Genomic DNA, 18,850 nt, shown 5'->3' on the forward strand with positions numbered 1-18,850 from the left:
GTTACTTAACCTGAAAGTTAATTTTCAGTTTTAGTTTTAATATCAAGGAGAATAAATATCAAAGAATATTTTGTTGAGGACAATATTCACTAATTACAAAACTTGAAAAACTAAAAAATTAAATTAAATTACAAGTGAAAATTTGAAATAAAACTTCTAATGTGTTTTTACAATATTTATAAATTGATTTTGTATAGAAAGATTAATCTAACAGTAAAATTAAATAATTATACTACTTTTTAATCTCAAAGTTCGTCGATTTTTAGTTTTTTACAAATAACAAGGGGAATGAAAGTCAACATGACATATATTAAAATTGACATTTATTAAAAAAGTTTCCCCCTTTGAGAAAATTATGCATCACATGTTCCATCACAATTTCATACTCCACACTATTCTGCGTGTAAGACAATATTGCAAAAATAAACGTCTACAACAACAACTACAATTACCTAAAGTAAACATCTGTTAATCTAAACTACAGTGTATTACTTGTATGCTTTGATTATCGACTGGAGCAAGTGCCTTGTTCCAAAACAAAGTTCTTACCGAAAGCCTATTGCGAAACACCTATTAAACCGTTCACAATTAAGAATATAATTGATTAAGGCTGTCTCTTGGCACATTCGAGCCGCACCTTGAATGCCTCCATGTGCTTTGAGAAACAGCATTGGCGTTAAATTGGTCGTGAATGAATTTCAGTTTGGTTTTCTTGTCAGGGGTGCGACCGCACTCCTTGCAAAATAAACTACCGAGTTGACGATTCGACGTAATCCTTTTGTGTTGTTCAGTCTGTTTTGTGCATTATCAGAAACTTTGAAATTTATTACGATTCAATATACAGTCAAACGCATTGTATGAAGAAAACAGCAATTTATTTATTTAAGTTCATCAATACAGGCACATTATTTCACGATCAATTCATACAAAGTAACAACGCTGCAACCTAAACCGACGAAGAGCATCACCAACGTGGTGTAATAGACAAAGGAGTCGCGGGCGCCCATTTTCCTCCAAGTTGGGATTCCGTCGTCGAGGCAGTACTTGGACTGAATGTCCTTGATCCTGTCCGCCTTGCTGGCACATCTCACAGCAAGCAACACCTTCGATTGCTGAGGCACTTTCAGTAATGCAGCCGAACGATTCAATGTCGAGAAGTTTTTCAAATAGTTGGATTTAATGAGTCCTTGACGGACCAATTTGAGGAGCGTACCTGAACGATTCATTTTGAAATGGCAGTTTCTTGACGATGACAAACGATGTTTAATAAAATGACAATATATTGTTTTTTGTAATGTCAATCAATCACATACAATAATAGATTTAAAAGAGAAAAGTATGTTACGTTAACTCTAAATGTTTTTCTAAAGAAAAACAATTATTTGCTTGTAGATTAGACATCGTAGGAAAGTTACAGTAAAAGCTCCACAAAGTATTTGCTTGAAATACAAGAGTAAATATTTTGAGACATTTAGTAAACTTTGGTAATAGAAAAACACCACCATTGATATTTGCGATTTACCTTCGAATTTCTTTTACTCTGTTGTATTCTTTTATCCGGAATGGGAATTCTGTCAAAGTAATGATAAAAACACTCGATATTTCATGTTACTTTTACATTTAATTCAACTGCAGAGTATTGATTGAAGCTTTTTCAAGTTGTTTCATCCATAATAATATTTCAGAAGTTATTTAATATTTAAATTAATCGTAGTTCAACAGGCTACAAGAAGCGGGTTAAAAAGAATATTGATTTTAAATTATGGAAAAGTTATCCATTAATGAAAGATTATCGTGCTCTTTTCTCTTATTTCTTTTGCCTTTTCATCGAAATATTTATAAAGAACTACCAAAATTTGGGTCCAAAAGTCAATATCCAATAAATAAATATTCATAGAATATCCCCCGAGTTTATAGTCAATAATACACAAATGAATCGGACGAACGTGATTCACTTCATAAATTTTGCGGGAATTGATCCGGGTGGTGAACAAAACAATGATAATTTTTTGAAGTGCATCCCCGACCGAACGGACAACAAAAACCTATACCGTTGGTGGGCCGACATGTTAAACACGTTTTATTGCCATTTCACAAAATTTATCCCCAAATATACGTTTCGATCTTTTTTTCAGTAATTTTTCGGTAATTTCACGATCGGATGCGTCGAGTGCCAGGTGTAAGTTTTGGGGCAACAAAAGAGCGCGCGTCTGCTCTTTTATCGCCCGCCTTGGATTTCAGTAAAAGAGTGCATCGACTTTTGATTGTTATGATTTTTTATTTGAACGGTCACTCGCATTAGGACCTAAACCGTTTGCACTCCTCCATTTAGTTTCCACAAAAACCGAATTATTGAGGTAATAAATTATCCGACCGTGCTCGATGTTCACGAACACGTGTAATTTTTGCCGTGATTTATTATATTATTATGCAAAATACAATTCTATTAGGTAATGGAAAATGTAGTTTACGTTTTTATCGTTTAACTTTAAAATAACATAAATTTCTTTAAATCAACTTTTATTGAATAAAATAATCACCATAATATTCGAAATTTTTTTTGCCAACATTCTGAAATCTCATTTACGTCATAAGAAAAAAGTTTTGGAGTGGAACTTCTCATTTAACGTTCTGAAACTTTTTTCGAGTCTCTAATACAACTTGTGGTCATGAAGAAGCAGAAAGCTTATTTTATTGCCTTATGATCTGTAAGTAAAGTTTTCAAGAATAAACATATTGTGAGTCGAAGACATTCGCATTGATCATTTGGCTTCGTGGTAGATAGTTAATTTGTGAAATTCCTCGTACTATACCGTGATGAAATTCTTTCTTAGATTAATAATTTTATAAATACTGTTTACTCAACATTATCAGCTTCAACCTATTACGCAGATCAATACTGATTTGAACTGCATGCAAGGAGGTTTTGACGAAATTGATTAAATGAAAGCTTTTTCTAAAGATTGATTCATTTCACTTTAATGGCTGGCCTATTTTCAATATATTTAGGGGTTTTGCTAATGTTAGTGTAGCATTTTGATCGATAATCATGTTGTTTATTTTTAATGCCTTTATTGCCCTTTAAAACTGAAAAAACTTAACTCATGTGACTAAACATACAACATATTTTCTAAATATATCTGACATGTCTCCTTTGTTGCTGTAAGCTGATTTTTGAGTCATAAACTAATTTATACTACTTGAATGCATAATTTTTAACATCAAAAATGTTTTAAATATGATGTAGGAAAAAAGTTAATGACAGTGTTAGAAATATCATCAAAAGCTTTCAACTAATGAACAATTTAATACAAAAATGTTAAAATATGATGTACAGAAATTTATTCAAATAAAAAAAATACTTCTGATTTTTTTTAAAAAATAGAAATAACTTGAAAAAAGCTTCAATAAATATTTTACAGTTCTATAAAATTTAAAAGAAATTTGATACAAAAATTTACCGCTAAATGTTTTTAAATGTTAAATAACTTTTGAAATTTTTTTAAAATAGAAATAACTTGAAAAAACCTTCAATTAATATTCTGCAGTTAAATTAAATTTAAAAGAAACTTGAAATACTCTTTTAAAGTCTTTTAACACAACTTTGACAAAATTTCCATTCTGGATAAAAGAATACAACAAATTAAAAGAAATTTGAAGGTAAATTCCAATTAGCAATGGTGGAGTTTTTCTATTTACTAAAGATCTCTTAATATTATTATATTTATTTTAAGCAAATACTTTGGGGAATTTTTACTGTAACTTTTCTACGATGTTTAATCTACAAACAAATAATTGTTTTCCTTAAAAAAACATTTAGAATGTATCTTTATCTTTTAACTTTATTAATAAATGTGATGAGTTTCATAGATATTAGAAAACAGCAATATACAGCCATTTAATTAAATATTGTTTGTCATAGTCAATCAACTACCATTTCAAATTAATGCATCACGACCTCATTAAATCCAACAATTTTAAAAACTTCATAACATTGAGTCGTTTGCCTGCACTACTGATATTACCTCAGCAATCGAAAATGTTACTTGCTGGAAGATGTGTATGCATATGTCAGATAGAATGCATCCAAATTAAATGAGAAGCTTTTATAAAACTCTTTTCTAAAAATGAAACATAAGGAAACATGCCTCTAAAGCAGGTTTTAAAATATTAATTTTCTTAAATAACTTTTTAAAATTAAATGTTTTTGATAAGATGTTAGGTATCAGTTGCTTCAGTCCTATAATCATTTGTTAAAATAGTAATCCGGTTGATACAGCAAAATTTGTGAATATCGAATTAACTGAAATTGAAACTAGCCTAGAAGAGTTAAAAATATTATGAAAAAGGTTTCAAATAATAATATAAGTCAAAATATAATATAAAAATTTGTTCAGTGGACTCATAAATGCCTTTTTCCGATACTTAATTATTTAAATAATAATCTGCTAACAAAATTAGCATAAATAAATTTGTGGACGTCGAATTAATCTAACCTGAAACTAATTTTTCCCGTCTTAGCTGCAAAAGGAAAGCTTGATGAGAATAAACGCATCCTCAAGGAAACTAAACTTCATAACTTACAATATCCTCTCCAAACGCTTGTGTCGTGCCTCTTCTGTTAATTTAAGCTTATTTTTGAACTCACAAAGCAAATTATAGCACTTGAATTCACAATTTTTGACCCAAAGAAACGTTTTAAATATAATGTAGAAAAAAATAAACGGTGGAGTTAGAAAGATCATAAAAAAGCTTTCTAATAATAACATAAAAAAGTTCAAATATAGTATAAAAATTTGTTCAGTGGAATCATAAATTACTTTTTCCGATACTTACTTATTTAAGTAGTAATCTGCTACAAAATTGACATAGATAAATTTGTGGACGTCGAATTAACCGAACATGAAACTAGTTTTCCCGTTCTCAGCTGCAAAAAGAAACGTTACAAGTAATCCTTTACACGGGATGGTCTAAAATAAATTTAGCGGACCGTGCACACTGAAATATCACGAGACGTTATCACGGACAGCCTGCAAACGATTTATGCATCGATGGCTTACATAAAGATGGCTATACGTTTCAACCCTGTTTGCTTTTGCCGGCAACTATATAATAAGGCCCTTTGTTGTGTCGGGGTAATAGATCTTCATTTGTTGAATTTAGATACCGTCTACGGACAAATTACATTTGTTTTTTTATCTTGTTAACATCGTATGTTCGACCCCTTTGCTCGTCGCCCTTGTTAGCGTGGCTCCGCCCCGGACTTATGATTAAAAGGACTCCGGGCCAATGGTGATGGTCTGTTGAAGGGTTTCACCCTTAAACTAGTAGCAATTATTTTTAAACACGTCTGTTATAATAACATTTCGAATGTTGCCCGGCAATACGTTTAATTGTGACGCATTGTATTTGAAACATATTTATGAATATGAAAGGGGCGCACAAAGGGCTATGATGAGTTTAAACCGCATCTTTAGTTTGCATATGCCTTTCGTATTCGTTGAGGAACAATGGGATGACATAAATGAAATGTTAAAAGTTTTCTTGTGCTCAAATAACAGTTATACATCATCTTGAGAACATCAAAATATTTCGTAATTGAAATGGGGCATTCATGAATGTGCCTGAATGTAAAGTCATTTTAGTACTGGCATTATAAAGTTTAAACAGTTAATCAACAAAGATTGTTTGGATTAAACGCTTTTAAAGTCTTAATAAAGTATTTATAAAACAATTTAATTAATTGTTTGTAAATAACCGTTGAGTTAGTTCATTTCTTTTTGTTTTTGTATAATTACTAAGGAATGGTGATTAAACTTTAATTAATCGTGAAACTTGGAAAATGAATTTTAAAAGACATAAATTAACGAAAAATTATTAGGATATAATTATTAGATCTCCAATTCGAGTAGAATTAATAAAAAACATGAGAGCCTTCCATAATTCTTTTATCATAAAGGCTCCCTTAGGAAATATGCCTCTAAAAATATTGATTGTGTTTGATTGTTGAAATACAATAGCTAAGCCAATTATATTAAATAAAAAATATTTAATTTTATCTGTAAGTGCTGTAATCTTTTTTGATTAAGGATTAAGTTTAATCCTCGGAAATTTTAAAAACAAAAAAATTTAATTATATTGCAAAAACACCAATTAAAAGTTAAAATGTCGTTGAAAGTGTTTTCTAAAGAGTTTAACGTAATTTTCTTTATATAAATTAATACTAGACGCCTCTAGTTATTGTTATTTTTAAAATTATTTATCTTATAAAAACTGATAATATTTTAAATAAATTAATTAAATTTAAATTCTATCTTCATATTCTGGAACATCCTGTATATATCATAGCTATATATACATTCAGATACTCTGGGATGAAAACACTTTAAATAAAATATCATTAAAATCTTATTTGATTAAGAATTAAGTTTAATCCTCGGAAATTTAAATAGAAAAAAATTTAATTATGTTTCAAAACATCAATTAAAAGTTAAAAAGTTGATTAAGGTGTTTTATAAAGAGTTTAACGTAATTTTCTTTTTATAAATAAATACTAAGTACCTTTAATTATTGCTATTTTAAAATCTGAGAATATTTTAAATAAATCAATTAAATTTATTAGAATAATTTATTAAATAGATCTTTGGGTCAATAAAGTTTTACAAAAATATACAATCTTATATACATCATAATAAATTAAACTCAAAGTATTGATCATACTTTGCTAACATCATAAATCTAATCACAAATCTTAAATCTAATGGCAATGATCGTCAACGTTCATTACATCAATCTCCTCACATTGAGTCATCGATTCCTGGGACTTTTTGGAGCACAAACACTTTAAATGTTGACTCGGAGTAGGTGGGTCCTTCTTTTGCTTGACTCTCCTGTTTTGAAACCAGATCTTGACTTGCTTTTCGGACAGACCCAGACAAGTGGCGATTTCGATCCTCCTCAATCTCGAAAGGTACATGTTGGTGGCAAACTCCCTTTCCAACTGGAGCAACTGGGTGCTGGTGAAGGCGGTGCGGATCCTCTTCGTCGACGACTCTTTGGAAGGGGAGCTTTCACTTGAACGACTCAACGGAGGAGTCGGAGTCGATTCCCGGCTTTCCCTGTGCGGCGAGGTCATGTGGATTGGAGATGCCTGGGGGCTGTGGTAGTTGGGCGATGTGTTTCCTTGCGGTGAAGGCAATTTAACTTCGGGATAAACGTTCGGATAAACCTTTTCCATTTTTACTGGGGGTGGCACCATTTTGGCCATGGACGGTACCGGTCTAACTAAAGTTTTGTGCGGGTTAAACTGGGCCATGCTCAGCTGTTGGAGGTGTTGCTGCTGTTGCCTTGCCAGGCTCAACGAAAACAAGTAACTGCTAATGTAGTTTGGCGGGTAAGGCACCATGCCTCTTGGATCACTGGTTGGAGGCATGTAACCGCCGCGTAAATCCTTTTGGTTGTTGGCGAGGATGGAGTCGACGAAAAATGATCGAGACATATCCATTTTGGCACACACTTTTAACTGAACTTAACACAACTTGATAGACTGTTAGAGGGTGACTGACGTAAAATTTGGACGGGATTGCACTTATATGCAAGGCCCCCACTGTCGGTTGATGGGTAGGGTGTATGGTACAACCCCGCAGGGTCTTAATCTTTTGTTGGTCGCTCCGCCCTACCGGACCTACCCACTTTAATTGACGTTACATCCAATGGTGAGTCAATATTTAAAATTAAAAAGAATCTGGTTACTATTAACCTCGTTATATAAACACCGGGGTAATTTTATAATAGTTCCATGAATATTATCAGCGTTATAGAGTTCCAAATTAATGTAAATATTGCCGAGGCAGCGTTTTGATAAAAAGCATAATCTGTATTTATAATCAGAATAAAAGCTGCGTTTGGTTCCATAGAAAAAATATTTATTTGATTTTATTAATAATGTGGTCAAATTTATGAAATAATAATTAATAAATTCGAAGTACTAATTATTATATTGATTTCTTTGGAAACTAAAAAACTCCTTTTATTTTCAAATAAGATAGTAGAAAATATTCTTAATTTACTTTTTTCAAAATTATTCTATTATTTTATTTATAATATATTAAATAATGTCTATTGTGGCAATAAAAAGTTTTAAATGCACTTAAATATTGCAGCAGTAACATTTTAATTAAATCTGTGTAAAAGTTGTTTTTAATTAGTTTAAAAGACGGGTTGAAAATGTTAATTTTAAAAAATAGTTTGTAAGCAACTTTACAATAGACGAAGGAAAGTTTTCAATTACTTCTCAACAAATTTTATTCACCAATAAATTCGAAGAAGTTTTACTAATTTGTCTCTTTGGAAACTTAAAAGTTCCAATGTTTATTTTTAAATAATGTAACATTTAATTTTCTAAATTATTCTGTATTTGAATGACAATAAAAAATACATCAAGAAAGTATAATTTATATAACATATAATAATATGATTAGATGAAATGGTGACGCCCATCCCAAATCCAATATTGGATGTTCTCACAGTGACCACATAACAAAGAGTATGCGGATTTAATGACTTTTATATCCATTGTGACAGTAATTCCCAAACGAAATACATTCTGCGGAATGTCCATGGACCTGGCAAGTGTAAAATCCACACCTGTGCAAAAAAGCCTCTCATTATGTAAAGTTCATTCATAAATATGCTTGAAGGAGTGTAGCCATAGTACGAGTTACAAAGCCTAACAATATTTTAAATGAATCCGACGATATTGTCAAGTAGATCCCCCATTATGGGGGTGTTGTCCGGTTCATTCATGCCACAGGTAGCTACTCGGGTTTCATTCACAAAAAAAACTGCTCCTCGGTGAATATTTGTAAGATTTTTCGTCAATGTAAAAGTCAAGTGCGCATAGAAAGCGGCACCGACTCGCATTGACGATCCCGTTTAATTTTATTGGTGTGTCTATTGTGCCATTAGAGTTTCGACAACAATCGATGCAGGTCTGTGAGAAAATATTTCTGTCGCAGGTCGGAAATTTGCTTGGTCGGTTTCATTAACAATGATAACGCACATTTTTATAACGCAATAATACGGTTTACATCTACAGTCTATAAAAAATATATATCTGGACCTCCATCAACAAAAAGTACGATACACATAAGAGTGGGTAGCATAAAGAACATATGAAAATACTAAAACACACGCTGCAACTCCCAACGTATGTTACGGGACTTAATGTCACTTCACCCAGACGCTGTTTGCAATAACTTCGATAGCTTAGACTATCTGAAGCTTGTGCACAAACGGAACTTCTTTATATCGTTGTTATCCCGTGTTGTTTGTTGGAGCAGCATTTAACGGTTATCCGATTTACATTTAAAATTTGATGGTTTAAATATTGAACCTCATTTGATATTAAATAAAATAAATATGTGGTTGCATCATTTATTTTGGCCAAAATGCATTTATTTGTAATATTATGCACGGGCAAAACTAATTTACGTTTTTGGTTTATGATTTATCTGGATAAATTATATTTTACCATATTTGTATTAAACTGTATTTATTATTTGAAAGGTTTTTTATGCTCTTTCTAACTATGCTATTAATTTTTGTCTGACTCTAGTATTTAAAACATTTGTTTTGGATTTAAAATTGTGTCTTCGGGTGCTATAATTCGTGAAATTGCTTTATAAGGAAATGTTATAAGTTATAAAGACACAATAGTTTGTTTTCGTTGGTTTGAAATTGGCAATAAGTGCTTAAAGATGAACAACGTAAAGTTCATCCTGGAACCTATATCAATAGAAAAATTAAGCAATATCTGGTACAAAATCGTCGTACAACATCTTTGGAAATAGGCCTATGATTAAACTGCGATGAATCAATCATTAGAAAGAAGTTTCATCCAATGAATTTCATTAAAAAGTTGGATATCCAACAAAATAAACGAGGATAATAAAATTAGGTGTTTGACATATCTCAATTTTTTCCTTGAACCTAATGTAAATCAGTCCTTTATTAATTAGTTTAGTTCAGATATTTCCTATTATTTCTATTTTTACAAATAATAATACTTAGTACTTTTTACATACAAAATTCTGGAGAAGTAACAAAAATTGAGATCATTATTTTCTTCAGTTTCTTGCTTTTAGAATTTTAGTAAAAATATTGACTAGAAGATATATAAATCTTCAAAAGGATTACTTGAATTTTTATAAAAAAATAGTATTGATACAACTCCAGTTCAACTAAGCTCTAAATCTAACTAAAATATCCATTAAGCTACCAATTTTGACACTGAAAAGTTAATTTTTGGGACACACGTTAATCAAAGATCATCCTATAAATAGCCATTATTAGTACTTCCAAATTTTATAAAGGGTGTTCGTTATTTGCGTTTCAATTTGTGCATATTAAAATATCAATAACTTTGTCATTTTTAATTGAACACCATGTGTATTTTAGATTAAATAACAGAAATTTTATCAAAAATGTATAAATAATGCTCATTTTTACTTTCATAAGTGAATCACCCTGTATAATTTCTTAATCTATTAATCTGTTGAAAAGTTGATGATATCAGTGAAGATGAATAACTTCAAAGTCATCATGTAACCCGTACTAATGAAGAAATTAAGCAAAATCTATTAATCTGATGAAGATGAATAACTTCAAAGTCATCCTGTAACCCGTACTAATGAAGAAATTAAGCAAAATCTGGTTTGAAATCTTTATGCAACATATTTGGAAATAGGTCTGCCATTAATTTCATCAAAAAGTAGAATTTCTCCAAATTAAATGAGGATAACTAAATTGGGCGTTTGATACATGCCAATTTTCTCCTTGCACGCAATACAAATCAGCTTTTTATTAATTAATTTATTTCAAATATTGCCTATTATTTATTTTAGTCATCTATTTTTTTACAAATAATAATAATTAGTATTTTCTTACATCAAAAAATTCTGGAGAGAAGGCAAAAACTGAGATCATTATTTTCTTTAGTTTGTTGCCTTTAGAATATTAGTAAAAATATTGACTAGAAGATATATAAATATTCAAAAGGATTATTTGTAATTTTATAAAAAAATATTATTGATTTAACTCCAGTTCAAGTGATCTCCAAATCTAACTAAAATGTCTATTAAGCCACCTGTTTTGATAATAAAATAAAAGTTCATTTTTGGGACACATGTTAACCAAAGATCATCCTACAACACAATTAGTGCTCCCAAATTTTATAAAGGATGTTAGTTATTTATGTGTCAATTAATGCATCTTAAAACATCAATAACTTTGCAATTTTCAATTGAATATCATGTGTATTTTAACATAAATAACAGAGGTTTTATCAAAAATGTAAAAATAACGCTCATTTTCACTCTTATAATTGAATCTCCCTGTATAATTTCTTCATCTATTAGTCTGTTTCAAAGGGGAATTGAATACAACTGAAGATAAACAACTCCAACAACCCGTACTAATGAAAACATTAAGCAATATCTGGTGTAAAATCTTCATGTAAAATGTTTTAGAATGGGCAGTTCTTTTCATGCATGCAACGTAAATGAGCCTTTTATTAATTGTTGTGTTACATGTGATTAATCCAAGTCTTTGATGACTGTATTTTACATATTGGCTACCAAGAAGCCAAATTATCAATGTGACTGTTTATGTTTTCATTACTCAGTAAAAAAGTCGTCCTGTTTCATCTTCCATTTTTATCTCATCTACAATATAGATATTTCTTCATGTGATTATTAGTTACTTTAATCTTTTATTTTTACATAATACACATAATAATTCTGAAAAGGAGTTCAAAACAAAGGATGATCTTTTCTTCAGTATCACGAAGGATATTTTGTTGAATAGAGGTTATTTTAAATAATGTTACATTAATTTAAAGTTGAACATTGAAAAGTGCCTTTTTGTAGCTATAATTTATTATGCAATTTGATATCTTTAACATTAGTAAATGTTTTATATACAATTATTTAATTTTAAATAGAAATAAACTTAATAATTACAATTTAATTATAATATTATAACAGCAAATAAGCATTACGTTAATATTATTTTATTTATAATTCAGAAATTCAAAATAAATATTTTACCCAGCAAAATAATGAAATGAAAGCACATTACATTTAGTACAGTATCCATTATATTCCGTTGCAAACGAAAATTCTACTCCGCTTGCAAAAACTTGCATACAATTTCGCATAGAAAGTTGCTGCGAACGACTCCGCTTTCATTTATTTACCTCTTCGTGAACATAATGAATGAGCGTTCCCTCCGACCGCGGTCGAAATCTTGAACAATTTCAAGTCGCAAAACGGACACCAAGTTGCGCCCCACAATGACAAATAATCTACTCTGGAGTGTCCATTGTACGCAACATAGTAAACCATTCATTCAAGTGGGGCACAATAGTTTTCTGAAGTTCCGTGTCTAATTGAAAACCTATATAAAGTTTCCTTGGTGTGGAGTTTTTGTTCGGCGGGCCCGAGTATTTCCCATTTTACTACGATTTCATAGCTGTCCGGGATGCACACCACGTCATATATTATTTTAATGAGGTGGAGTAAGAGGGTATTATTGGGCAACTTTTGCACCTTGATATAATTTGCCAAATATTAACCGTGCAATGATTTATTGTGGTCCGTGTGGATATCGAACCGCAGCATCCAGGTGTGACTCGAAGATTTTTGATCATTTATTGTTTGGAATATTGGGCATTTTGCCGCTAGGTGAACACAAGTCGGCGTTAAATATTTCCTATGTTAAATAATAATAATGGTAAACGACATAATAATACTGGAGCGTGTGGAAGATAATTTTCCCTAACGACGTGTCGTGGGTTGCTTTATCACTGCGTGTTCGCTTTGTTTGAGTACAATTATAGAGCTGTTTTCCTTTTATTCTGGTTCCATCCGTGATCAAAGCCACACTTCGCCATACCCATTAACGAAGTTTTTTTTTTGCTTGAAACATGCAAATATTTATTTTACCACATAATCTTGGAACAAATTATTTGTTTCATGGAGGACGTACTATTTTTCATTAAAAGTTGGTGCATTTGTTGGAAGTTAGTAACGATTTAAAATTTTATAATGGGCGATAAATCTTATCTTACACGTAATGAACTGGAGTGAGTTTCAGTTTCATAAGATGCAGCATTAAGAAGTTTTAATATGGAAATTTTCATGCAGTCAACGGAGTTGTTATACTCGAATGAGACTCCCTTTTTATCCCCCATCTTTTAATTCCACATTGGCCAATAATTATGAATATACTGCCAAACATTTTTAACAACAATGTATTTAAAAAAATAAGCGTTGATTGTATCAGTTCTTTAATACATTTCAAAATGTATGCACACACGTCGATTCTTATCAGCTCATAATGACCCCACTCACAATGAAACATAAATAATAAATCGTTTAAAACGACGCTGACCTTTGGCGGATATAAAAAAATCATTGCTGTTGCCGTAACTGTTAAATGGTGACAGTTGCTAGACACCCTAATCCAGGATCAAGTTACCTTGGGGATAAATGGCGTTGGCGTCCCACTCGATTCAACTTTTCTGTAATTATGTTTATATAAAACTGAAGATTGGTGAAGTGATAAAGTAATTATACGTCCGTGTCAAAACAGCTGGAAGTGTTTTATCAGCATTGTCATTTTGTTTCTTTGACGCACGGAGGGAGGATCGTTACAGTTTATTATAAAGCTTTGTGCTTATTTATATGGCAAAAAACAAAATATACACATAAAATTAAGACTTTTTCATATATTTTTATTTTTGAGACAAATAATTGCTCTAAAAAATTATGAGTACAATTATTTAAATTACAGAAAGAAGAGTAGTTTTTACAGATTGTTGTGTGGAAGTTTATAAAGAAAAATCAAACTCATTGTAATTCTTTTATTCCAATAAGAAAAAATCAAACTTCTAATCAAAATCAAAATTTGTTTGTAAGTTTTGTAATATGAATTCAAATTGAAGGTCAATAATCGATACCTATAGTTACGTTATTAAGGTTGTTAAAATGGCGACAAGATAAAATCTAAGAGATTTTATGCAGAACTAAATATCTATATAACATGTTTATTAAAAGTTAGTTCATCATCAACAGAGTTCCCAAATCTTTAATAACACAATTGGGTTCAAAAAAAGAATTATATATGATGTAATTAAAAACAATGGGTTTGATTCTATAAATGAAAGGGCAGACACATCAATAGTTAAATTATTTCGTGAACACATAATTTGTAATTTTAATTCCTCAAAATCAGAGACAGAAATAACTGAAGAGAAAATCTTGAAATCATCAGAAAACAATAAATTATTACAATCATTCATTAATAGAAGGGAAAGAAGGGACCCAAGACTGGATTTTCTAGAGTGTGGAATTTCGACTCAAAATATATTATAGATGTCATATAGAGAATAGATAGAATAATTAAAAACTACATAAAAAAGTTTAAAAAAAATATATATAGTTTAATAGGAAAATATATTATAGATGTCATATAGAGAATAGATAAAATAATTAAAAAATACATAAAAAAGTTTACAACAAATACATATAGTTTAATAGGAAAATGTTAAAATAAAATTTATTTCATGAACTAGGTCAATTTACGAGCAATATAGAGTTGTATTAATAATTTGATATAAAATGAAATGGAGATGTTCTAATAAACTGTGGTAATCTACCATGTTGTGTAAAAGTTTATGAAAGAGAATTAATCTGATCGTAATTCTCTTATGTACCATCGGACCTAAACTCATGGTATTTCAAAAATCGCCTCTCCACCCTTTCCTTTATGGATCCAAACTGAAGAAGAATAATCCAGTTTCGATGAACAAAGGTTGTTAAAATTATAACAATTTATCAAGATGAATCCAAGAGAATTTATGCGGAATCAAATATTTCCATAACATGTCTATTTATTAAAGATATCATATAGAGAATAGATAAAATAATTAAAAAGTACATAGAAAAGTTTATAATATATATATATATATATATATATATATATATATATATATATATAGTTTAATAGGAAAATGTTAAAATAAAATTTATTCAAATAAATCATGAACTAACAATTTTTTTTGCTATTTTAAATCAATTCGATAAAGTGGTTAAGTAATTAATATGAATTTGAAACTAGCTTTTAATTTTGGCTTGTTAATTAACAAAACATGAGTTTGCTTATATTATATTTAATGCATGTGATACACGTCGTTAATAATATGTATTTGTTACATATAGAACCGTAGTCCATCCACAAACATACTAATTCGTCATAGCGGTTAAACAGATTAGTGGGTCAAAAATAGCGAAATTCAAATCGAAAATTCATTAAACAGCAGCCGAATTTTACGGCAAACGTTTATGATTTATTAACGCAATTATCGAATTACCTTCTTGAATAATTAATTGTGCTTCTTTAAAAATCACGACCGACCTGCCGCAGGAACGGAGCCAGGATCTCAATAATTGCATTAGCATTTCGTGTGACCTCAACTTTTCAACCTCATCTAATATTCATTAGATTACGACGGTCCTTATGTTAAGCGCATCCTTTCGTTCGCTTTCAAAAAAATGAATACTGAATTAAAATGAAGTTCGCATGGTGGAAACGTGTCTTCATCAAATATAGAGTGTACGCGTGCTGGGTCCCCGTATAATTGAGCCGCTGCATACGGAATGCGGAGACGCGAGCTTTTATTGCGGGTGCTCTACGACAACCACGTTTATGGTAAAGAGTGTTTTAGGTACGAGTAGAACGGGGCATTAATAATTGAGGGGAATTATGGAAGTTGGAGGTTTGACACCGTTTTCGCCGTAATTGGGAAATAGATTGAATTGATGTGGGTTTCATTAGTGGAACTGGTGATGCAAAGACCCAAAGACTGGAAAAGACAAGGTCGGAATACGTAGTTTTCTTTCCAATTTAATTTATTATGTTGATCAAGTTTTCATATCACAATATTGCTGAAACGACAGTAGCGCTGCATTTTACAACTAATACATAAACAAAAATAATAACGCAGACCGTTAGCATTTTATCATATGCTAAATAAAAGCTCGGACATTAATGTAAATCTATTATGCATTTTACGGAGTTGATGGTGTGACATTAATACCATAAAGCCTGTGTTTTAAATGATTAAGTTACTCCAGTATAGACAATTTTAAAACGAATTACAAAATTTGCTCCTATGGTTCAATAAAGAGAAGGCCAAAGATCTTGCACAAATATAATGTATATAATAATACTTAAGGTATCTCTTATGGAATATGGAACATAGAATTTAAACTGAAAGGTCAAAATAACTAGTTTTTTGCCAATGTTCTATAATCTTCATGATTAAATTATCTATTACTGAAGACAAAGACTTTTAAAGCTTCCTTTGAGTCTCTAATACCAGATATGGTTTGTGTTCTGGATAATATTTTTTTATGAACTAGCAATATAGAGTAGTATTAATAATTTGATATAAAATGAATTGAAGATGTTCTAATAAACTGTGTTGTGTAAAAATTTATGAAAGAAAATTAAACTCATCTTAATTCTCTTATGTACCATCGGACCTAAACTCATGGTAATTCAAAAATCGCCTCTGCATCCTTTCCTTTATGAATACAAACTGAAGAAGAATAATCCAGTTTCAATGAACAAAGTTTGTTAAAATTTTAACAAATTATCAAGATGAATCCAAGAGAATTTATGTAGAATCAAATAAATCCATAACATGTCTATTAAAGGTAAGTTGCAGAGAGTTGAATATTTGATAGTAAAGTTGGGCTGCAGAAAATAATTATATATAAAGTGATCTATTTGATTCTACAAATAATCAGACACATGAATATTTAAATTATTTGTTGAATTCTAGACATATAATTTGCAATTCTAAATTCTCAGTTGAATTAATCATTTGGTATAAAATGTAAGACAATGTATTCTATTCTGGCAAGAAACTAAACATATTAATATGTTCTCATAGACTGGGAGCAACCACCATGTGTAAAAAATTATAAAGAAAAATTCCCATTAAGGAACTACCAAACTTCGTACACAAATATTGATTACAGGTACCACTTACATGATATGTACCATCAGATTTAAACTCAAGGTTCAACAAAATGCAAATAACAATTTTCTGCCAACCTTCTACAAGTGGATTAATGCCACGAGGAAACAAATTGGGCTCAAGGTTCTCTTCAGAATTAAACTCTTTATTACTAAGAGACAAAAGTACACAATAATCACAGAGAGACATATCTGAGGTATATGGTGTATGAGGTAGAACTTTCTAAATAATCTTTTAAAGTTTATTTTGTGTCTCTAATACCAGATATCGTCTTGTATTGTTATGAAAAAAAGTAAGTTTTTGCAAGTAAAAGACAGTTGATATAAAATGTAAGTTTATGTCTTCATATGTTTCAAAAAGGAGAGATTAAATTTTTTAACAATGTTCTTCAAGTAAATTCATGTTACGAGAAAACAAATTAAGTTTACATTTCTCCTTGGGATTAAATTATTTATTACTAAAAGACAAAATAAATAATAATCACAGAGAGACAAATCTGAGCTATTTGGTGGCTGAGGTGGGATTCTAGATAACCTTTTAAAACTTCCTTTGTGCCTCCAATACCAGATGTGGCCTTGTCATGAAAAAAGTATACTACTATTGACTAATCAAGCTTGTTCTTGCGTAAGCTTTTCATAAACTAGGTCAATTTGCAAGCAAAAGATATAAATGTAAAGTTATGTCTTCCGTTCTAACCAATAACCAAAAAATTAAGCATTTTAATAAACTGGGATAATCTACCATGTTGTGTAAAAGTTTATAAGGAAAATTAAACCCATCATAATATTCCTATGTTCCTAAAAGGGGAGACCAAACTTCTTGCATAAATATTGTTTAGGGGTACATTTTATGGAATATGCAGCTCAAGATTCAACAAAATAATTACAATTTTTTTGCTAACGTTCTTAAAGTAAATTCACGCCACAAGAAAACAAATTGGATTTAAGCTTCTCTTCGAGATTAAACTGTTTAGCTTGCTGAAGTTTCCTTTGCGAGATCTTATTATGGGTACTCGATAACAACGTTCATGGTAAAGAGTGTTTTTTTATTAATAAAACGAGGGATTAATAACTGAGGGAAATAAAGTTGAAGGTTTAACATAGTTTTCGTCGTAACTGAGAAATAGATTGATTTGAAAAGGTAAGTTCGGAGTACGTCGTTTTTCTTCGACAAGCCAACTAATTTTTTAAGATTTTTGTGAGAGATTAGTAAATTATTATATTTTTGCAAATGGATGTAGATGTTTCGTCAATTCTGCACGGCATAACGTAGCTGAAAGAACAATACAATACAATCTACAACCTAACGCGGAAACAAAAATATTGACGCAGTCGATTACCATTTTGTCACAGATTAAACAAAAGCTCGAACATTAATGCAATTCTATTATGCATTTTACGAAGTTGCTGACCTCGCATTAATATCATAAAGCTTGTACTTCAAGCGAAACACCGCTTCAAACGATTAAGTTACTCCAGTGTAAACAATTTTAAAACGAATTACAAAATTTTCGTCCACTCACTAAATTATTTTCTGATAAATTACACCGTGGACGTGCACATTTCCTCGATCGAATTCGTCCGAGTCATCGAGGAAGCCATCCCGTCGTCCTATATTAAAATAATAAATTCCGTTTTACGGAATGATACGGTTGTTACGGCGTAACTGTCTTCTCACTGTAACAAAAACGACGAACAATAGCTTAAAATGTGCAATGAAACCCAACACCTTACACCTTTTTCA

General features: G+C 30.5%; 2 protein-coding genes across 2 annotated transcripts in view; both read right to left on the reverse strand.

Moving 5' to 3' along the window:
- The window catches only part of LOC109600372 (RNA polymerase-associated protein CTR9 homolog), a 357,258-nt gene that overhangs the window by 148,055 nt on the left and 190,353 nt on the right, over positions 1 to 18,850 (reverse strand). The window lies entirely within an intron of this gene.
- LOC109604185 (GS homeobox 1-like) lies at positions 6,719 to 7,521 on the reverse strand. The gene has a single exon (XM_020020714.2). The coding sequence runs from the start codon at positions 7,502 to 7,504 to the stop codon at positions 6,758 to 6,760; it is 747 nt and encodes a 248-aa protein (XP_019876273.1). The 5' UTR covers positions 7,505 to 7,521; the 3' UTR covers positions 6,719 to 6,757.

The sequence above is a fragment of the Aethina tumida genome, chromosome 3 (assembly GCF_024364675.1).
Source record: "Aethina tumida isolate Nest 87 chromosome 3, icAetTumi1.1, whole genome shotgun sequence".
Taxonomy (NCBI): Eukaryota; Metazoa; Arthropoda; class Insecta; order Coleoptera; family Nitidulidae; genus Aethina; species Aethina tumida.

Excerpts from the sequence above, each read along its gene's own strand:
- LOC109604185 (XM_020020714.2), bottom strand. The coding sequence starts at position 7,504 with ATGGATATGTCTCGATCATTTTTCGTCGACTCCATCCTCGCCAACAAC.